We start from the raw sequence: 17,594 nt of genomic DNA, 5'->3' as shown, positions 1-17,594 counted from the left end.
ATTCATATTCCGTCACGTTCCCTCAAGATGCTAAAACAGATATTTACCTATTTAAAAAAATGAGGGTCAAAAGGAGGGTAGTTATGTTCCCACAAAAATCTGTATGGAAACATTCATAGCGGCGTTATTCACAATAGTCAAAAACCTGGAATCATGCAATGGCCACGAGCTGATGAATGGATAGACACAACGTGGTGTGTCCACACAATGGCATTTGACTCCGTCATAAAAAGGAATGGAGCACTGATGCACGCCACAATATGGATGACCCATAGAAACATGACGCTGAAGTGAAAGAAGCCAGACACGAAGACCACATAATATGTTCCGTTTGTGTGAAATGTCCGGAATAGGCGAGCTCATAGAGAGAAAGCAGATTAGTGGTTGCTGGGGGACAGGAGGTTGCAGGGGTGGGAGATGGAATTAAAGTTTGTCAGCTGAGGGGTGTGGGGTTTCTCTAGGGTGTAATGTGCTACAGCTCATTGTGGTGGTGGTTGCACAACTTTGTGAATATACTGAAAGCTATTGGGTTATATACTTTCCGTGGGTAAAATGTATGACCTATGAATCACATCTCAACAAACTTGCTTAAAAATTAAGCCATTGGATCAAAAAAACAACCCGAGGGTCCCTTCGAGCTCAATCTATGATCCCACAGGGTTCCCTGCTCACCTGAGGTTTGGAAGTCTATCTCAATAGGATTGGAGAGGCTGGTGGCTGCTTCTCGCCACAGGCTGCCCCTGACAGGAGACCAGGCTGTCACCATGCAGCGGTACAGCCCTGCATCCGACACCTGAGTCTGGTACATTCGATAGCGAAACTCATCTTCCTGCACTTTCTCTAACACCACACCATCCACCCGTGAGGCATCTGTCCAGTTCTCCAGCTTCACCACCGAATCCTGGTCCAGGGAGATGATGTACTTGGTCTCGTTGGGACTGGAGACATCCCCAACAGGCTTCTCGGCCGTGATGAGGACAGAGTAACGCGGCGACTTAATGTTCTTGGAAGACACTTTGCAAGTCATCTCAAAGGTATTTCCTGCAGCAAAGAAAGGCTTTGGCTGCCTCGCCTTTACCACAAGCACGGAATCTGCAAGGAAGGATGAGAAAACAGGTGATTTCCAATGGCATCCGTTAAAATGGACATGTATCTGAAAGGACGATGCCAAGGAAATAGGCATTTACTTTTACTTGCAAATGGCCACACAACAGCACTTAGGACAATCCGCAAACTCAGAAAGCACATCGCTGCTGGATGAAGCAGAGCAGTCTGAAGTGACTTAATGGGTGTGAGGGAAGAGGGAATCGACAGGTGCAAATTTGGTTTTAAGGATTTTCAGGGCCTTGTGAAGTTTCACCCAGAGTGAGAATTTGGGAAGCTACTGGTGTGGCCCCCGCCACCTCCGGCCCGAATGTGAGGTAGAGCTCACGCTTTGTGAACTGGGCAAGACGGGCTCCAGGTGGTATCATTTGCGTCTGCTCCCCCTGAGGTTCTGCTGGGTGCAGGAGAAGTACTCTTAGCTTAACCAGCCTGCTCGGAAGAGCAGAGCAAGAGAGAAATGGGTTCTCTGTTTAATCACGATGGTAACGTTACAGAACAGATTTTTACTCAAGTGATGGGAGCATACACTTGTAGAGCTAGCCACCTCCACAGAGATGCTGTTTTAACATTTTGAGCAAGTGTCCATGTCTGTGTGCTTCTCTGTCAAAAACATAATCCCCAAGCATATGCATATTAGAAGTTACGGCTATTAGAAAAGCTCAATGTCAGACGCTTGGAAGGTGCTTCTATATTTGTTGAATGGATGAATAAATGAATGAAAAACATTATTTTTATCCCCCAATGAGACCATCAGAGCTACAATCTGTCTAGTTATAAAACGGAATTTTTATGTTGGTTTTTTTGGGAATAGTTGTTCCACCAAACCCCCGAGGAGAACACGTATGTTACAGTGTCTCTCCAGAATCACTGATTCCTGAGGTTCCACTGAGGCACCCATTCTTTCCTGATTCTCCTGTGAGTTTGGTCACCCATTCACTAACTAAACAAGTACATTCTAGGCACTGGGAAGGTCACAGGAAAACATACAGAAACCCTTCCCTTTATACGCTAGTGGAGAAAGACGAACAAAATACAGAAGTAAAATATACGGTATGGTCAGATGGTGATAAATGTATAAGAGAAAATAAATCAGGGAAGGAAAGAAAAGGGTATGGACTCAGGGGTATGGATGGGTCACAATTTTAGTGGCCACAGATGGCCTCTCTGAATGGGCATCATCTGAATAAGGACCTGAGGACCTGCGTTAAATCCTGCTGAGTCAAGATAAGTAACAATTGAATTTTGCAATAAGTTGATGACGAGTAATCTTAGTATTACGAGCAGGGGGGGCAAAGTGATTGGAGTAGGTGCAAGAAAGAATGGGAGAGAAACTGGGGACATCAAGTATAGATAAATCAAACACTTAGGCTACACAGTAGTCCCCCCTTATCCACATGGAGACATTCCAAGACCCCCCAGTGGATGCCTGAAACTGCAGATAGCACCGAACCCTAAATACACTGTTGTTGCTGTTTTTTTCTATACATACACACCTAGGATAGAGTTACATTTATAAATTATGCAGTTTTACAGCTAGATTTGTTCTTACCATAGATCTTAGCAACCTCAGCATACAATTTTCGTTCTTTCCTTATGAAGTCAATAACTTTCACCTTTTCGTTTAAAAGGTGATGGATTCTCTTTGGTACATCCAAATTGCCAGCATCACTATTCTTGCACTTTGGGGCCATTATTAAGTGAAATAAGGGGTATCTGAACACAAGGACTGACAGTTGATCTGATCACCTAGAGGGCCACTAAGTCCCTAACGGGCAGGCAGCATCTACAGCGTGGAGACATCGGGCAAAGGGAGGATTCACATTCCAGGCTGGACAGAGCAGGGTGGTGCAAGAGTCCATCACACTACTCAGAATGGCACGCAACTTCAAACGGACAAATCGTTTGATTTCTGGAATTTTCCATTCAATGTTTTTTGGACTCCAGTTGACCGTGGGTAACTAAAACCTCATACAGTGAAATTGCGGGAACGGGGAGACGACTATAAAATAAAAGAGAGCGTCACGGGTGGGCAAGTGGGTATGGGGAACAGAAAGATGGAAGGGGAGTGAGATGGAGATTAGTTTAGTTTAAGAAACAAAAACAAAAACAAAAAACAAAACAAAAAAAAGAAACAAAAACACAGGAGAGATCTAACGGCATGTTTACAGGCCAATGGGAAAGGTCCAGAAAAGAGAACTATTGACGACGTAAGACGGGAGCCACGTAGCTGAGGCGTGAAAGGAGCTGGCCTTTGCTAGGACCTGAGCCAAGGAAGGTGGGCTCAGCCGCTGGGGGTCTCCCCTGACTGTTTCTGGTTTTCTTAGGGAATAGAAAGCAGGACCAAGAGCTGAGAGTGAAGCTGGGAGAGGAGCCGGGACAGAGAAATGGTGACAATGAAATAATCATTTTAGAGAGTAGGGAAGTAAACAGGTTAAGGAAATGCAGAATGCTTCCCAGGCCATGTGGAGAGCCCACTGGACATGAATGATTCCAGATTTACAGCCAGGCCAGTCCACAGGTGTAAATGTTTTTCTCCAACCACACTCAGCTCTACAGACGCAGAGAGGGAGGCAACAGAGAGTTGGCATTTCATTAGGGTGTGGTTCAGCCAGAGGATGATGCCAACCAAGAGCGGGGTAAGAGAGCTAAGGGGACGCCCAGGGAGTGGTGGTGACTGACTGGGAACTTAGGCGAGGTCACAGCAGGGTGACCCCTAACGTGTCCTACCTCCCACGTGTGGGCAGATCCAAGGAGGAAGAGGGTGCTATGAAAAATAACACCGGACAGCAGGTGCAGAGTGGACTGCCCCGGGCAAATGGTCACCCTACGTAAGACAGAAGTGAAGACACAGTGGGAGTGAATGAAGGACAACGCAAGGTGGTAGGACCAGTGGGCTGTCGGTCCTGGGAGGGCTGAAGGGCTGCTGTTGGCGTAGGACAGAGAGTGATCTAGAAAGACAGGTGTGCTTAGAGAACAGGATACTTGGAATTGAGAGTATGCCAGTCTTTCCATGGTCAGAAGTGAGACCGCTGAGTGTTGGGTGTGAGCAGGGGAGTGAATAACCAAAACAGGACGGAGGATGTGATGAGTAGAGAGGACGAGGGGCGGAGGAGGAGAGGTTTAGCTACATTAGGCTGCTCAACCTCGGCTGCACAGGAGACCCACCTCGGGAGCATTTAAAATCCCTATGCCCCACGGCCTAGACACCCTCCCCCCAGGCCAATTAAGACAGAATCTCCTGTGGGATTCAAACTTTGGTATTTCAAGAGTTAACATCTTCAAAGAATGAACGAGGAGGACCTGGGCATCGACAGGTGATGGCAATGCGGAGAGGTGGTATCACCTGATGAGAGGAGATCGGAGCTGGATGTTTTTAGGGAGAAGGGAAAATGACCTAGAAGCTACAGCGAGGGACCAGGAGGGCCCTGTCCCACCCAGGCCCACCTGTACGACAAGTGTGGGAAGAAAACACCACCACTCAGGAAGGCTCCGGGAACGTGTCCTCAGGGGAGAGCGAAGTTGGTAACGTTTAATGAGAGGAGGAGAAAGGAACATTCAGAGATTGTTCAGGAAGCAGGAGATTTTGCTGAGTTCCAGAGGGCCTTTTCGGGGTGTAGGGATATAGAAGAGGTGACAGTGAGTCAACAGAGGCGTGTAGGGGGCCGTGTCGTGCTTATCATCCAGGGTGTGAAGGAGGACCTCGGAGGTGTGTGTGATGGGCAAGAACAGGGATGAAAGACTTGATGAATCTGACATCGCAAGGCCGGCAGCGCTCTAAGCACGCAGGAGGAGAGGCATCAAACAAACTGTTTCCCTTCTGTTCTGCTCCGTTCTCCCCAGAAATAATCTCTGTGAATGGATGACCCGCACCTCAAGGTCAGGTGCCGTGGCCTGTGGTTGCCACTCAGTCTGTGGCACCTCAAATGTGCCAGCATCCAGCGGGAACTCATAGACATGGACACCCCCCCCAAAGACCTGTGTGAGGTTTGGCGTAAGACCTCCCAGCGCAGCAAGAGTGACAGCGGCTGACCCCATGCACACAGCGGGTCCCCACATGACGATGAACTCCCACCACTAACTAAGCCCCAGGCTCCTCATCAGGACTTCCCCTTCTTCAGCATCACTGTCTCACAGGGGTGCGGGCTCTCGATAAAAACAAGTCATTGGAACAGGCGTTTCTTGGGATTCTTAGTATAAATGACCTGCAGGGTCACGGCGCATCTGAAAACGCACAGGGAAATGACTTCTGCCCAAACACAACGGTTCATGATCAAGAATAAAGCGCCTACCTTCTGATGCCCAAAATATGTGCACAGGTTTAGAGAAGACATCCTTGCTCTTGGCCCAGCTGTTATTGCGCTGTTTGGTCCAGGCGGACACGACGCAGTAGTAATTGCCTCGGTCCTCCTCTGTAGTCCTTTGGATCCGGAAGCCGAACGTGTCCGAACGCTCCTTAGAAAAAATAAAGTCTCCGTCGCGGGCCCGCTGCTTGCTCCTCTCTCCGTATTTCAGCGTCCAGTCCGCGTCCATCACCGCAAGGAGCTCGTTGGTCAGCGCGTCGTCATTCCGCCGGTTCACCCTGTAGTACCAGGAAACCGTGAAACGGACGCTGGCCTCCGAACGCTTCGTGTCCACGACCCGGCATTCCAGCTCTGTGAGGTCGTCGGAAAACTCCGGGACCTTCGAAGCATTCAGATACACCTGATAGTCTGGCTCTGAACAAAAGAGAAAGGGAAAAATACAGTCAGACAGCAACATATCAAGAATTAGCAAAAGGAACAAGGAAACGCACGTGCTCCTCTGGTCCTGACACTGAAATCCCTAGCGTACCAACTACAGTGACGGAAATGAAAGTCCCTGCGTTGGAGGGGAAGGATCCTGTAAGCATTGGTTATTGCAAAACTTGTCCAATGCGCCTCCCACTGTGGCCCCAAGAACACCTCCCAAGGCCAGAAGCCAACTGTTCCTGAGCAGAATATTGCTCTTCCCACAGGGCTGCGCTCTGCTGTCAGTCTCCCCAGGGAGATTAAGCTCTTCTGAAAAGGACCTAAGAGGCTTGGCACCCAGGCTATACCAAGATTTTCTCTAGAATGCCACGCAGCGCCCCCAATGGAAAACCCCATCCCAGAGTACATTCTAGCACCTGAGGCCAGTCAACCCCACCGTGGCTCGGGGTCCTGCCGTCCTTAGCTGTGCCCCACACGTAGGCCCTCACGTCAGCATCCCCCGGGAGTCTGATCCTCACGTGACTGGCCCTCGGATTTTTTCTGCTGAATTCGTGTTCAGTGGTCAACAAACACCGCTGTCCTCAAAGTGCCCAAAGGACATTTTCACTGCCACGTGGAACACTCCCGTAGAGCTCTACCAGCCTGGAAGATCTTGGCTCTAGTAAAACCTGCTCACTTAAGACCCCCCCGCTTCCTTGCCGGCACCGATTCTGACAAGGTGTGAAAAAAGCGTGCGTTCTCTGCGTCTGTCACAGTCCTGCTGTTTCACTTATATAAAAACCCCTCCTTCTTCTGAAGTTCACAGCATCCATTCAATCCATTTCTGCAATTCCACATTTCTGCCTTGTTTGACCCCAAGGCCTTCCTCCACACTTGCCAAGGAAGTGGCATTGGAACCCCTGTGTCGCCTCCCCTCTACCCCCACCCCTCTGCGTGTCACACTTAATTATCTGAAGTTCTCCAGTCACCAGACCCACACCATGTGGCGACGTGTTTGTAGTGGCCCTCTCCTCTTGATTGTCCTGCAAATTTTCACTCATTCTTCCATGTCACCTCCTCTGTGCCCCCTTCCTGGGGTCCCCAGAGTGTGACAGCCTTTCTCTGTGCTCCCATAAGCCATGCATGTACTTTTGTGTAGCGGCATTCCCAGTGTTATACCCTTTGCTTGAAGGTCCCGTCCCCAAGTTCCAAATACACAGCCTTGTATGTGGTAGGCACTCAATAAATGTTTGCTGTCTTCATGGTAAGGCCTCTAGAAAGGGCTACACTTTTCTTTCATAGCACTTTGCTTCTAGGAGGAAAACACCACTCTACCTACACAAAACTTGCCATTTGCCAGCACTATCTTTATTCATATCACCTCAAACAGCTGAGTTTTACTTAACGTTGTTTTTATTTATGACTCATTCAGATTAAGAACTGCTGAGGTCCAAGAACTGCTAGTTTGTGATTTACACTTCTAATGAAATGTATAACGTCATGACTTCTCCAAGAATGATTCATTGGGCCAGGAAATGGAAAGAACTCCAAATCCTAATTCCCTCCAATGCCATCTTCACAAGCATTCATGTGCTAAGTGAGGCTGGACCCTGGGCCGTAGAGTTAAACCATCGTGGCCCTGCCCGGCCAGGGGAGCAAAACCTGCCCGGAGAGGATGCTGCAGAGAAACACCAGAGGATTCTAGAATGGCGTCTGGCCTCCTCATCTCACAGGCGAGTGTGCTCAAGTCGCACGGCTGGGGGTCCCTGAACCTGGGCAGGGTGCTGACACACCACACCACCTCTCAACAACTGAGTGACACATGCCCCCGAAATGTATTTACACCATCATGTGCGTAAGCGAAGGTAATCCCAAACTGCCTCACATCCAAGGTTGGAGACCCCTTTCTCATGTCCGATTTTGGCATAGCAGCTGGAGTGTGGGCAGAGACAAGGTTAATGTGGAAAGGACAGACTTGAACTCGCTGTGCAGAGACCAAGATGGCCCTCCTCTTAGTCCTATCAGGACCGACCTGGAACGTCGCAACATCAAGAGCCCTCATTAAGCAGCAGTAACAGCTGTCACTCACGGAGCCCCAATGTCATTTAAAGCACAATGTGAAGACCCTTCACGTGTGTTACCCCGTTAGCCTGAATGACGAACTGTGAGGCAGTAACGAACTATGGTGAAGAGCCAGGGATCTGGAGCCAGACTGTGTTCAAATCCTGGCTCTGCCGTTTACTTGCTGTGTAACCTTGGGCCGATGACTTAACCTCTCTGGTGCCTCACCTGTAAAAATGGGGATTGTAATAGTAACCACCTCATAATGTTACTGTGAGGATTGAATTAAAATATACATAGAAGTGCTTAGACTGGTGCCTAAGTATGCGTCTGTATGCACATGGGCACACACATATGTACATCCACATGTATGCACACACATACACACATATATCTGTGAACTACTATTCACAGTTCCCATGGCATATCTGAGGAGGCAGGCTCACTCAGCTCCAAAGTGGCAGAACCCGGTGCTGTATCCTTTCCAGCACTTTTCCAGTGCATCCTCCCTCATGCTCAGAGGAGCCACACTTCCTGTCTTCTGAACTTCGTATTGCTAAGTACCACTGCCTGGCATAATGACCATTAGGCACACTGAACGCTACGACTGGCGTGACACTGCAAAGTTACTGCCACAGGGACTCTGACCCAGGAAGACAGCTCCCTGGGGGCCATCCCCTCAGCCTGGCTCGCCGTGGAGCAACCTGTGGTGACTTCTCTTCTGTCTCCTTCCGGATTACCATTTTTTTCATCATACACCCTTCAACCCTTCATGGTTTATTTCCAGCCCTGGAGCATAGTCTTCCAAAGTGGCACGTCGAAAACAAAGGCTATTAAAGTTACCATGAAAGGTGGTGGATAAGTGGTGACTTAGCTGACCTACTAAGTGGTCAGGCCACAGAACACACAGGAAAGGTTGTCAAAAGCAGTCCCAGCACCAAGCCCAGAGTCGCTCTCCCCCACCTCCTCCCCTCTGGCCCGGCCACACCCCAGAGCTCACTCCTGGATCCTGGACCCCAGCTGCTCTCCTGCTCGGGCCCCAACTCTTCCTTAGTATCCAGACCCAGACCCGGGCACAGAGCTGCACCCTGGGCCTCTCGACTTGGTCGCCCCATGGCCCTCAAGGGTAGCACATTCCCAACCTAATTCACCACCTCACACCCCACCTGCCTCTGTGTGCACACGTGCACATATATATACACACATTCACACACACATACGCACATTCATACACACATACACACATATACATATATACATTCACACACATTCACACACATATGCACACACACATATATATATACATTCACACACATTCATACACACATATACACACATTCACACACACACGCACACACACACACACAGCTAAAATCCCATTCCAACAGCCAGCTCCTCCTCCTCGCTTTCCAATGACTGTCCCCATCATCACACTCGCACCATTCACTCTCCCTGCCTGAAATGTGCACGATCTGGCCCTCCACTCTGAGGGTCTCGTACATTCTACCTCCTCAGCATCTTTTCCACTTACCCTGTTCCAGGCCTCACACACAGTAGGCGCTCTACAAATATTTGTGAATAGCAGTGAAAACCCCTCTCATCCTGGTTCTCTGTGCCTCCAGCCGAGACTATTAGAATAACCTCCTACCCGACCTCCAGGCTGACACACGTACCAACCAGGTCGTCTGTCCAGTGAACCCCCGTGGCTGTTGCTCTCACCTCCTCAGGTGAGAACACACTCACCAGCCTGGTGCAGAAGCCCTCCCCCGTGCAAGTCCAGCCCACTTGTCTAGCCCCACTGCCCACTGCCTTCTCGCATATGTTCTAGACTCCATGCAACCTCAACACTCCCTAAATGCCTCCTACACTTCCGTTGTCTGCCTTCCTTCCTGCCGTTCCCTCTGCCTCAGCACCCGGGACACCTGCTCAGCATGGTGCTGAATAAGTGACCAAAGGGACTGTCCCCTTCCCCCCCATCCTCCACGCCCCAATGGAAATGTTAAATCCTATGTATCCAGACGCAGAGCAAGCACAGCAGCAAGGAGCTGCAGCATGTGTGCGTCTAGTTATAGGAATCCCAGCTTGGCAGGACAGGAAAAGCTCTTCATGGACCAGCTGGTCTCCTCATTCTCTGTTGAAACTAAACCTTAGGCCCCACAGAGGAGGACCCTAAGGCCAAGGCAAACAAAAATGAGTGGCTTCTTGGCTTGGGAACTTCCAAGGGGCAGGTTCTAGTAATTTCAAGGATGTTCAAAGGTCATCTGAACTATCCACCAGCCCTGCGGGTCGAATTAGACTTCTGCCCCTAGAGACGGTACGACCACCATGGCAGAATGGTGGGAGTACAGGTGGGCTCTTATTTTTCTCTCATGCCTGGGTGGAAACTTTCCTTTCTTGCTTTTTTACAATTTTAAAAATTGTTTGCAGAGATGGTGCCTGTTCTCAGCGCCCATCATGCACACACCCCTTCCGTGGAGCCTCTCCAATGCTGCCTTTGAACTCACCTAGCCTGTCACAGACTCTCCTGCTTATTCAACAGAAGTTCACAGAGACCCTATCAGCTGCCAGGCTCCCTGCTTTCCAAGGATTTTATCTGAACATAGCCTTGAACTTTGGTTCTATGTAAGTGTGTCTTATGGGCCTTCTATTGGGTTTTGCACCGTCAGGACCACCTACCTTATTCATCTGTATGTGCTATGCATGCAGTGCCCTGCACGTAATATCACATGTGCTGTACTGGACTCAATTTAATATTTTGCATAAAAATGCTCATTTCGGGCATAAGCACGCCACTACTGATTACCACTATATTCTCTTTGATTTCCTCAAGAAATCAGCTAAGAATGCAATGGTGGTTATGTTTTTAAAATGCATACAGCTAAAGATGCATACCGAACTATTTAATGGTAAAATGACAGGATGTCTGGGATGTGCTTTAAATTTTTCCAGAAGGACAAAAAAAAAAAAGTACTTATGTGTCTGGGGGAGAAGAAATGACACTATTGATAAGTGTGGAAGCGGATGGGTCTTTCTATTTCTGTGTAAATTTCTTTGTAAGTTCTATTCCAAAAAGTTAAAAACAAACGACCCCCTGCACCCACCGTGTAAGCCCCGTCACAGAACTGAAGCCAGGCTATGCGCGATGTCTGATGTCGCTAACACTTGGAGAAGCAAAGATGTGCTCCTGAGTCTGAGTCTGGCTCCCTGGATGGCACCTGCTCATATGTGGGCACACCACGGCCTCCAAAGGTGCAAATCCCATTTCAAATGAAAGACTATGGTTTTGAACATGGGTCATGGAACTCCTTGGTTACAAGGAGTACTTGCCCAAGACAATTAAAACGCATCAGCAGAGACACAGGTATGCCTTGTTCCGTTTCCTCTAACGCAGCATGCATGCACCCTGGTTACAAGGAGTAACTTCTTGGTTACTCCTTGGTTTCAAAACAAGGAAGAGCTACCAGAATCACTGGCTCACCTGTAAAAGCTGGCAGTTTGTGCCTACTGTGTGCAGAGACCCAACTGTAGGTTTTCACACAATTACCTCCTTTCACCTGCACAATTCTGTCAGGAAAGTATTATTAGCCCTACTTGACAACGGTAAGGATAACAACTGGCATTCATCGAAGCCACGTACCACGCCATACACTCCCCTTGCATTCTCGTTTAATCTAACAACCTGATGAGACAGAGACTATTTTCCATGTACGTTTCCTAAGTGGATATAAACAAACACCAACGCCCAGAGGGGTTAAGTTCGAAGTGAGGTCTTGCCCCGTGTGTATGAGTAGAAACCGAGGCAGGGCTTTGGCTCCGTGGCCTGGCTCCCAGTAGGACCAAAATGCACGTCATCCCACACCAATTTATTAACTCTTTCTCAAAGCCTGCCACATCCCAGAAGACGAGGGTGACGACATCCACTGAGGCACTAATGCTGAACTGTGTACAACACGACTGTGTCCTAACACCCCCTTTGAAGCTGACTGAACTTGGCAGGGCTAATTAGCTGAACAGGGTGCATGCATGCTGCGTCAGAGGAAATGGAACAAGGCATACCTGTGTCTCTGCTGATGCGTTTTAATTGTCTTGGGCAAGTAGTTGTGTGGAGGCAGCTGAGCACAGTGACTAACTGTCAACGAGTTACCTATTGTCAAAGAGTTGCCAAGAGCACATCTGTATAGAACAATGAACTTATTCGCTAACATTTAACCCGAGAGCTATAAATAAGTAGCTCGTGTTTTGGGGGGGGTGAGGGGGGGGACACCTGACCTCACCTCCATAGAACCATTAGTTATTGTAGAACCATTATTGTGATGTTCTATTCAACGCCAGCGATGCCAGAGCACTAAAGATAACATCATCGAATGGGACAACTATGCCCCCCACATGAAGTAACACTCATGTGGTTTTTCTCTCATCCTCACGCAAAGCTTCCCAAAGAAAGAAGAATGAATTGCCAGATTTGAGGGTAGGAACAGGAAAGGGGCTGGGTGTGGTCAGTTAACCCCTTCTCCTTGGGAGCAGTGCTTCCAGAACACACGTTCCTGGTCATTCTTGGTCCCTCCGTGCCTTAAGGCGGACTCCTATGTCTTCCCTGGGTCAGACCTTGGTGGGGAGAGGTACGTCACACCTTGACCGCCCCCCTCAAACACCAGTAACTCATCACCAGCACCATGAAAACATAGTGAGTACGTAAGTCCCACGCATGTACTAAACATTTGGATGCATTATCGCAGGAAACCAAGAAAACCAAAGCGTAGAAAAACCTTAAGTGACACGCCCACGATCACACACCTAGAAGGTGGGGGAGCAGCTTTCCACGCTTACCCCTGTGCTCTTCTTCTGCCTTCAGACATAATCCTGGGCAGACAGCTAATAACAGCTGCCTAGAAAAGTCTGCGGATCTAAATCGTATCTCCTATAGATGGCACAGAACCCCGAAATCTCCACCAAGCACTTAGCAGATTAACAGCCCCTTTTAAAGAAAAAGAATTACCTTCCTCGCTGGCACATGGCTGGAAGAGGCGACGGTCCTCCTGTGAGGAAAAATGCCAAGCAGGTTCTTAAGCCTGAACAGCAGAGCTCGGCTCTGCTCCCTCCTTTCTCCTGCTCTCTCTCATATCTGAAGCCCGTGGAAGCCTCGCCAATTACCACCACAGCCGCCTGGTACTTCGGGGCAGAGAGCTCAGCCGTGAACTGAATAGGACCCACCTCTTGCCAACGGCTCATTTAAGACATCTGATAGCAGAGAGAGAGAGATGGCCTAAGGTGCAGATTTACTCCCCATCGCTCCAGATTCTCCATAGTTTTAGCCATAGACCACACCAGCTCAACACAAAGCGACATTTGTCCTCCATAGCAACTCAGTGTCTTCCAGAAACTCCTCCACACGCTCAAGATTTATGCCCTCAGCTTTTACAGAGAGTGGATATAAGAAACATCCATTTCAACGATCACTTAGGGCCTTTTGTAAAAGAACAGTTGAAAGCACTGTCCATTATGTTACCCAGTGCCCCTTAAATAAAAAAAAGCACATGATAAATTAGTTTTCTTTAAAATAAGAAAAAGTTTGTCTCTCTGAAAGAGCTTGTTTTCCTTCATCTGAGAACTGTATAATCACATTTCTTTTTGCTTCAACTCTTCAAAACGTCAGAGGCAGATTCAGTGCTCAGATGAAGTAACTCATTCATCCCACCTACCTTGCGATACCTATTGTTTGATTTTTTTCCACCTCTTTTGATCTTGATTTTATTTTTGTGTCTCCTGCTTTAAATTGTGTGAGCCATTTAGCAAGCGAACCTGAATCTATTTTTCTCCTTCAAAAGTAGGACATGATCCTCCGTAAAGGAGGCTTTTTCTTCCCCTCTAAGAAATCATCATGAGCCTCCCAGCTGCGCTTGGACTTGCCAGGCCCATTCACATCACTGCCCTGATCTGTCTGGTTAACACAATGGAATATGAGAGGGTTCCAATCAGTTTCAATCCCTCGTTTATTCCGTGTACCAACCCCTCCCGCCCCCACCAAAAAAGGACAAGAACGGCCCTGCTCTTTGGACTTCCAAAGCCAAAAATGTTTCCACATAAGATAACAATACTTGAGGCAGACTCCATCTAAGATGACAATACTTGGAGCAAACTTGACCCAGGGCCATAATTCTCTCTAAGCCATCCTAAATGTTTATTTTGAAATAAAACAAGCATTAACTACAGTGATAAATTGTATTTCCCAAAGATGACTCCAGAACTATTCCCCACATGCCCCTTTGTGACCTGACTCTGCCCCTCTTCCATTAAGAGATGGGGTCTTTTCCTCCACCCCCTTCAACTACAGCAGGCTCTGTGATGGTTTTGACCAATAGGAAACAGTGGAAGTGACAATGTGCCAGTCCCAGGGATAGCTTGTCACTGGCTGGGTACTTCTACGTCATGCCTCTTGGAAACCGGTCACCATGCAAGGAGTGGGACTACCCTGAGAAGACTGGGCCGTGAGAAGCCCCAGCCACGTGCAAAGGGCCTGGGGGATGAGATGCCACCATGTGAGGACAGAAAGAGAGGTCCAGAAGCATGGTGACAGGTGCTTGGGAAAGCCATGCGGAAGGGAACCCCCGGTCCTGGCTGTCCCAGCTGCTGCCACGTGGATCACACACAAACCTTCTTGAGTCCTTCCTCATTCCCGACCTTCAAATCATAAGCAAAATAAAAACCGGAGGTTTTCAGGTGCATATGGGGCAGTACCTCACTCACCAGGTTGCTGTGGGGATTAACTATTTAATGCATGAAAAGCCCTCAGCCCAGTGCCTGGCACACAGTAAGTGTTCAAAAAAAAAAAAAAGATTATAATTGTTCGTCTGCCAAGTGGCACAACTCAGGAGTTTTGTGTCACACCTGCACAGGGAACCAGCTTTCTCAGGAACTCTCTTGTGACGCCATTCCATAGTCACACAGTGTAAGACGACCTATATAAACAACGTACTCAGCAGGTCGTTTGTCTTCCTGCCTTTGTTGGCCACCTGCCACGTTGCATGTGGTATGGAACCCACATACATACACATATATGCTGTGTAGCTAGAGAGAATCATGTCGTGTCAGGCTGGGCCCATCCGTTTCTGGGCAGAGAATCCCACCGGGAGTTCCTGGAGAAGGTCTGCTGCTGTACTCACGCCCGACTTGGGCCTAAGCAGCTGTCAGGTGGGCGTCACAGGCTCAAGGAAGGAGGCGAGTTACAGGAAGGAAGGAGAAAAAAGCAGTCAGTTTTACACCACAGACACTCCTCGTGGGTTTCCGCGGGTGCAAAGGTCTCTGAATACCCTCCGCGCTGAACATCATTGCTTTTTTGGCAATTCTTGTTTTCCTATGCACATACTTGAACACTACCCGTGTGTCTGGTGCCGGGTTCTCTATCCATCAAGCCAGCGTGGACTGAGGGCCCAGTGTGTGCAAAGCGCTGTGCAGGCGTGGGGTCTGCGACCCTCAGCGTCAGGCAGGGAAAAGGACACCACCCCTTTCGTGACCAGGGTGCTGGCACTTGGCAGAAAAGCAAACAACCGGATCCTGAGCATAATAACTGAACCTTTTCCCCACAATTTAGTCTCTTTATTTCTTCCCCTCTTTTGGAGAACACAGACACCAGCAAATCCCTTTTAGTTACAAGGGCCCGGTTTGCTCCCAGAGCTCCCTTCCCCTTCTGTCAGTCCCTGCATGCCCCCTGGGTATGCCGGGATCAATGCAGCAACACTTCAAAGAGGCCCTCAAATTGGAGTGCAGGCAGTACTTTCTAAAAAAAAAAAAAAAAAAAAACGGTTGGAGCTGCGATTCTAAGTTGGAGGGGGATGGGGTACCACACGTCAGCGCTGGGGTTTGACAGCACCCCACAACGCATCGAGGATCATTGCCGTGAGACAAATTCAGCTCCAGAGATGAAAAATCTTCTTTTGGTGCTGACAACATCTGTTTTATTTTGAAGGTTGCTAAGGAGAGTCCTAGCTGGGCCAACATTGTTCCAGTTCAGTACTTCATAGCGAGTCTCTTGCGTGGGGTGCGGACGGCAAGCATGAAAGCTTGCCAGACAGAGACCCTGCTCCTTTCACTTTTCGGATATCAAAGAATCAGCCTGCGACCAGGGGTGACGCACGCCCTGCCTACTCTCTCTCTGAAGTGGACGTACCTTCTGCAACTCTCTTATTATTACTCTTCTTGTCCCTGCCGGCTCTGTCCCTTCTTGCCAGCTCCCCCTCTTTGCCAAATAAAGGCTTAGTAGGAAGGAACAGATCCACTCAACCCAGGAGAAGATTTCGATGTGGAAACAACGAAGAGCTAAGGGGGAGTCGGGGGTCACGGCTGGAGGATGTGCGGCCCCGGACGAAGGAGGGAATGATTTCCTGGCCTTTGAAGACGTTGAACCTCCTGACAATCAGAGCCATGCCAAACGCCTCCGGCAGGGCTCAGGAGAGTCACGGGACAGCGGGGAGCTCGAGCTCAGAACAGAGCCGAGTCTGACTGGGAGGCCGGTCTCCATCTTTGCGATAATGGAGGGGGGAAGGGAGGCACTCTGCACTCCACGGGGCCCCATCCTGCCTCAGTTTACTCGCAATTAATTACAAGACAGTAACAAAAGTTAGGACACGTCAGCCCTGCAGGGCAAGCATGTAGGACACTCAGAGATGGGGAAGATGACGACGGTAAAAAGGAGAGCACGTGACAATGATCTTCACCTCTGTGACCAATTGTTATAAATGGGTGGCAAGGTGGTCAACAGTTGGGAGCCCCCCTGTTCTCCCCAGGGGGGGAACCGTACCCGGGTCAGAGCCCACCCCGAGAGCTGGGGAAGCAGAAAGGCCCTTGCGTTTAACTGGGATCTGGAAATAAAATCATTTTAGGATTCTAGGGCATTCAGCAAAAAAAAAAAAAAGCCTTCCATTAAGTGCAGGAATTCTCCTTCTGCACTGGGCCTTAGAGCACCTTGGAGTCTAGGAAAAGGAAAAGAAGACTGGCCGCACTCCCCCTCCACAAAGATCCATTTCCAAGAGCCACTCAGCATCTCAACAGCAAAAGGAAACTCAACCCTCTCAAACGGGGGTGTGAAGCCATGGTATCTAAACATTTCCCTTGCCTGCCAGATTCTATTTCAGCCAGTTTTGCTTCCCCCCTGACCCTGCCCCAGCTTGGGATGTATCCAGGCTAAAGTATGCTTGTCCTGATACCAAGAACACCAAAATAACGCGACACGCACAGGGCCCACACACCTCCTGATATCCCTGAGGAGGGATTCAGGCAGAGAGGCAAAGAGTCGTCCTGCAAACCACTCACCTATCCAGGTCACATCCACACCGGCTGGGACAGATGTGGCCTCTGCCACCTTGTGCCAGCTCCTGTTGTGCCCCGGTGCCCAGAGAGCCACGTGGCAGAAATAGTAGCCAGTGTTTTCTCTGTTGACATCTCGAACCAGTAAATGGTAGGAGCGCACATCCACGTGACTCAGAGCGACATGAGGAGAGCTGTGCACCAGAGAATCACGGTCCAGCCGTGCCAGCACGTGGGCGCCAGGCAGAGCGTTGTCAGGCGTCCTGCTGAAGTACCACGTCACCTCGGGCCGGACGTCATCCGCTCGGTCTGTCGTGATGTTGCAGCTCAGGTCCAGCTCCTTTCCTTCAGCCACAGATGTATTCCTGCCCACGGCTGCTCGCAGAACTTGAAAATTAAAAACAAACACGTCTCGGTAATTTG

General features: G+C 49.2%; 1 protein-coding gene across 1 annotated transcript in view; it reads right to left on the bottom strand.

Moving 5' to 3' along the window:
• Positions 1-17,594, bottom strand: part of PTGFRN (prostaglandin F2 receptor inhibitor) — a 68,504-nt gene that overhangs the window by 13,733 nt on the left and 37,177 nt on the right. Inside the window, exons 4-6 of the mRNA XM_019730614.3 lie at positions 17,178-17,558; positions 5,394-5,819; positions 673-1,092 (exon numbers count right to left, since the gene is read on the bottom strand). Coding sequence (XP_019586173.3) covers positions 673-1,092; positions 5,394-5,819; positions 17,178-17,558 — 1,227 coding nt within the window. The remainder of the gene's footprint in view (positions 1-672; positions 1,093-5,393; positions 5,820-17,177; positions 17,559-17,594) is intronic.

This window comes from Rhinolophus sinicus, chromosome 7 (assembly GCF_057876585.1).
Source record: "Rhinolophus sinicus isolate RSI-liver-muscle chromosome 7, RSI-T2T, whole genome shotgun sequence".
Lineage (NCBI taxonomy): Eukaryota > Metazoa > Chordata > Mammalia > Chiroptera > Rhinolophidae > Rhinolophus > Rhinolophus sinicus.
This window is presented reverse-complemented; position numbering and strand designations above follow the sequence as displayed.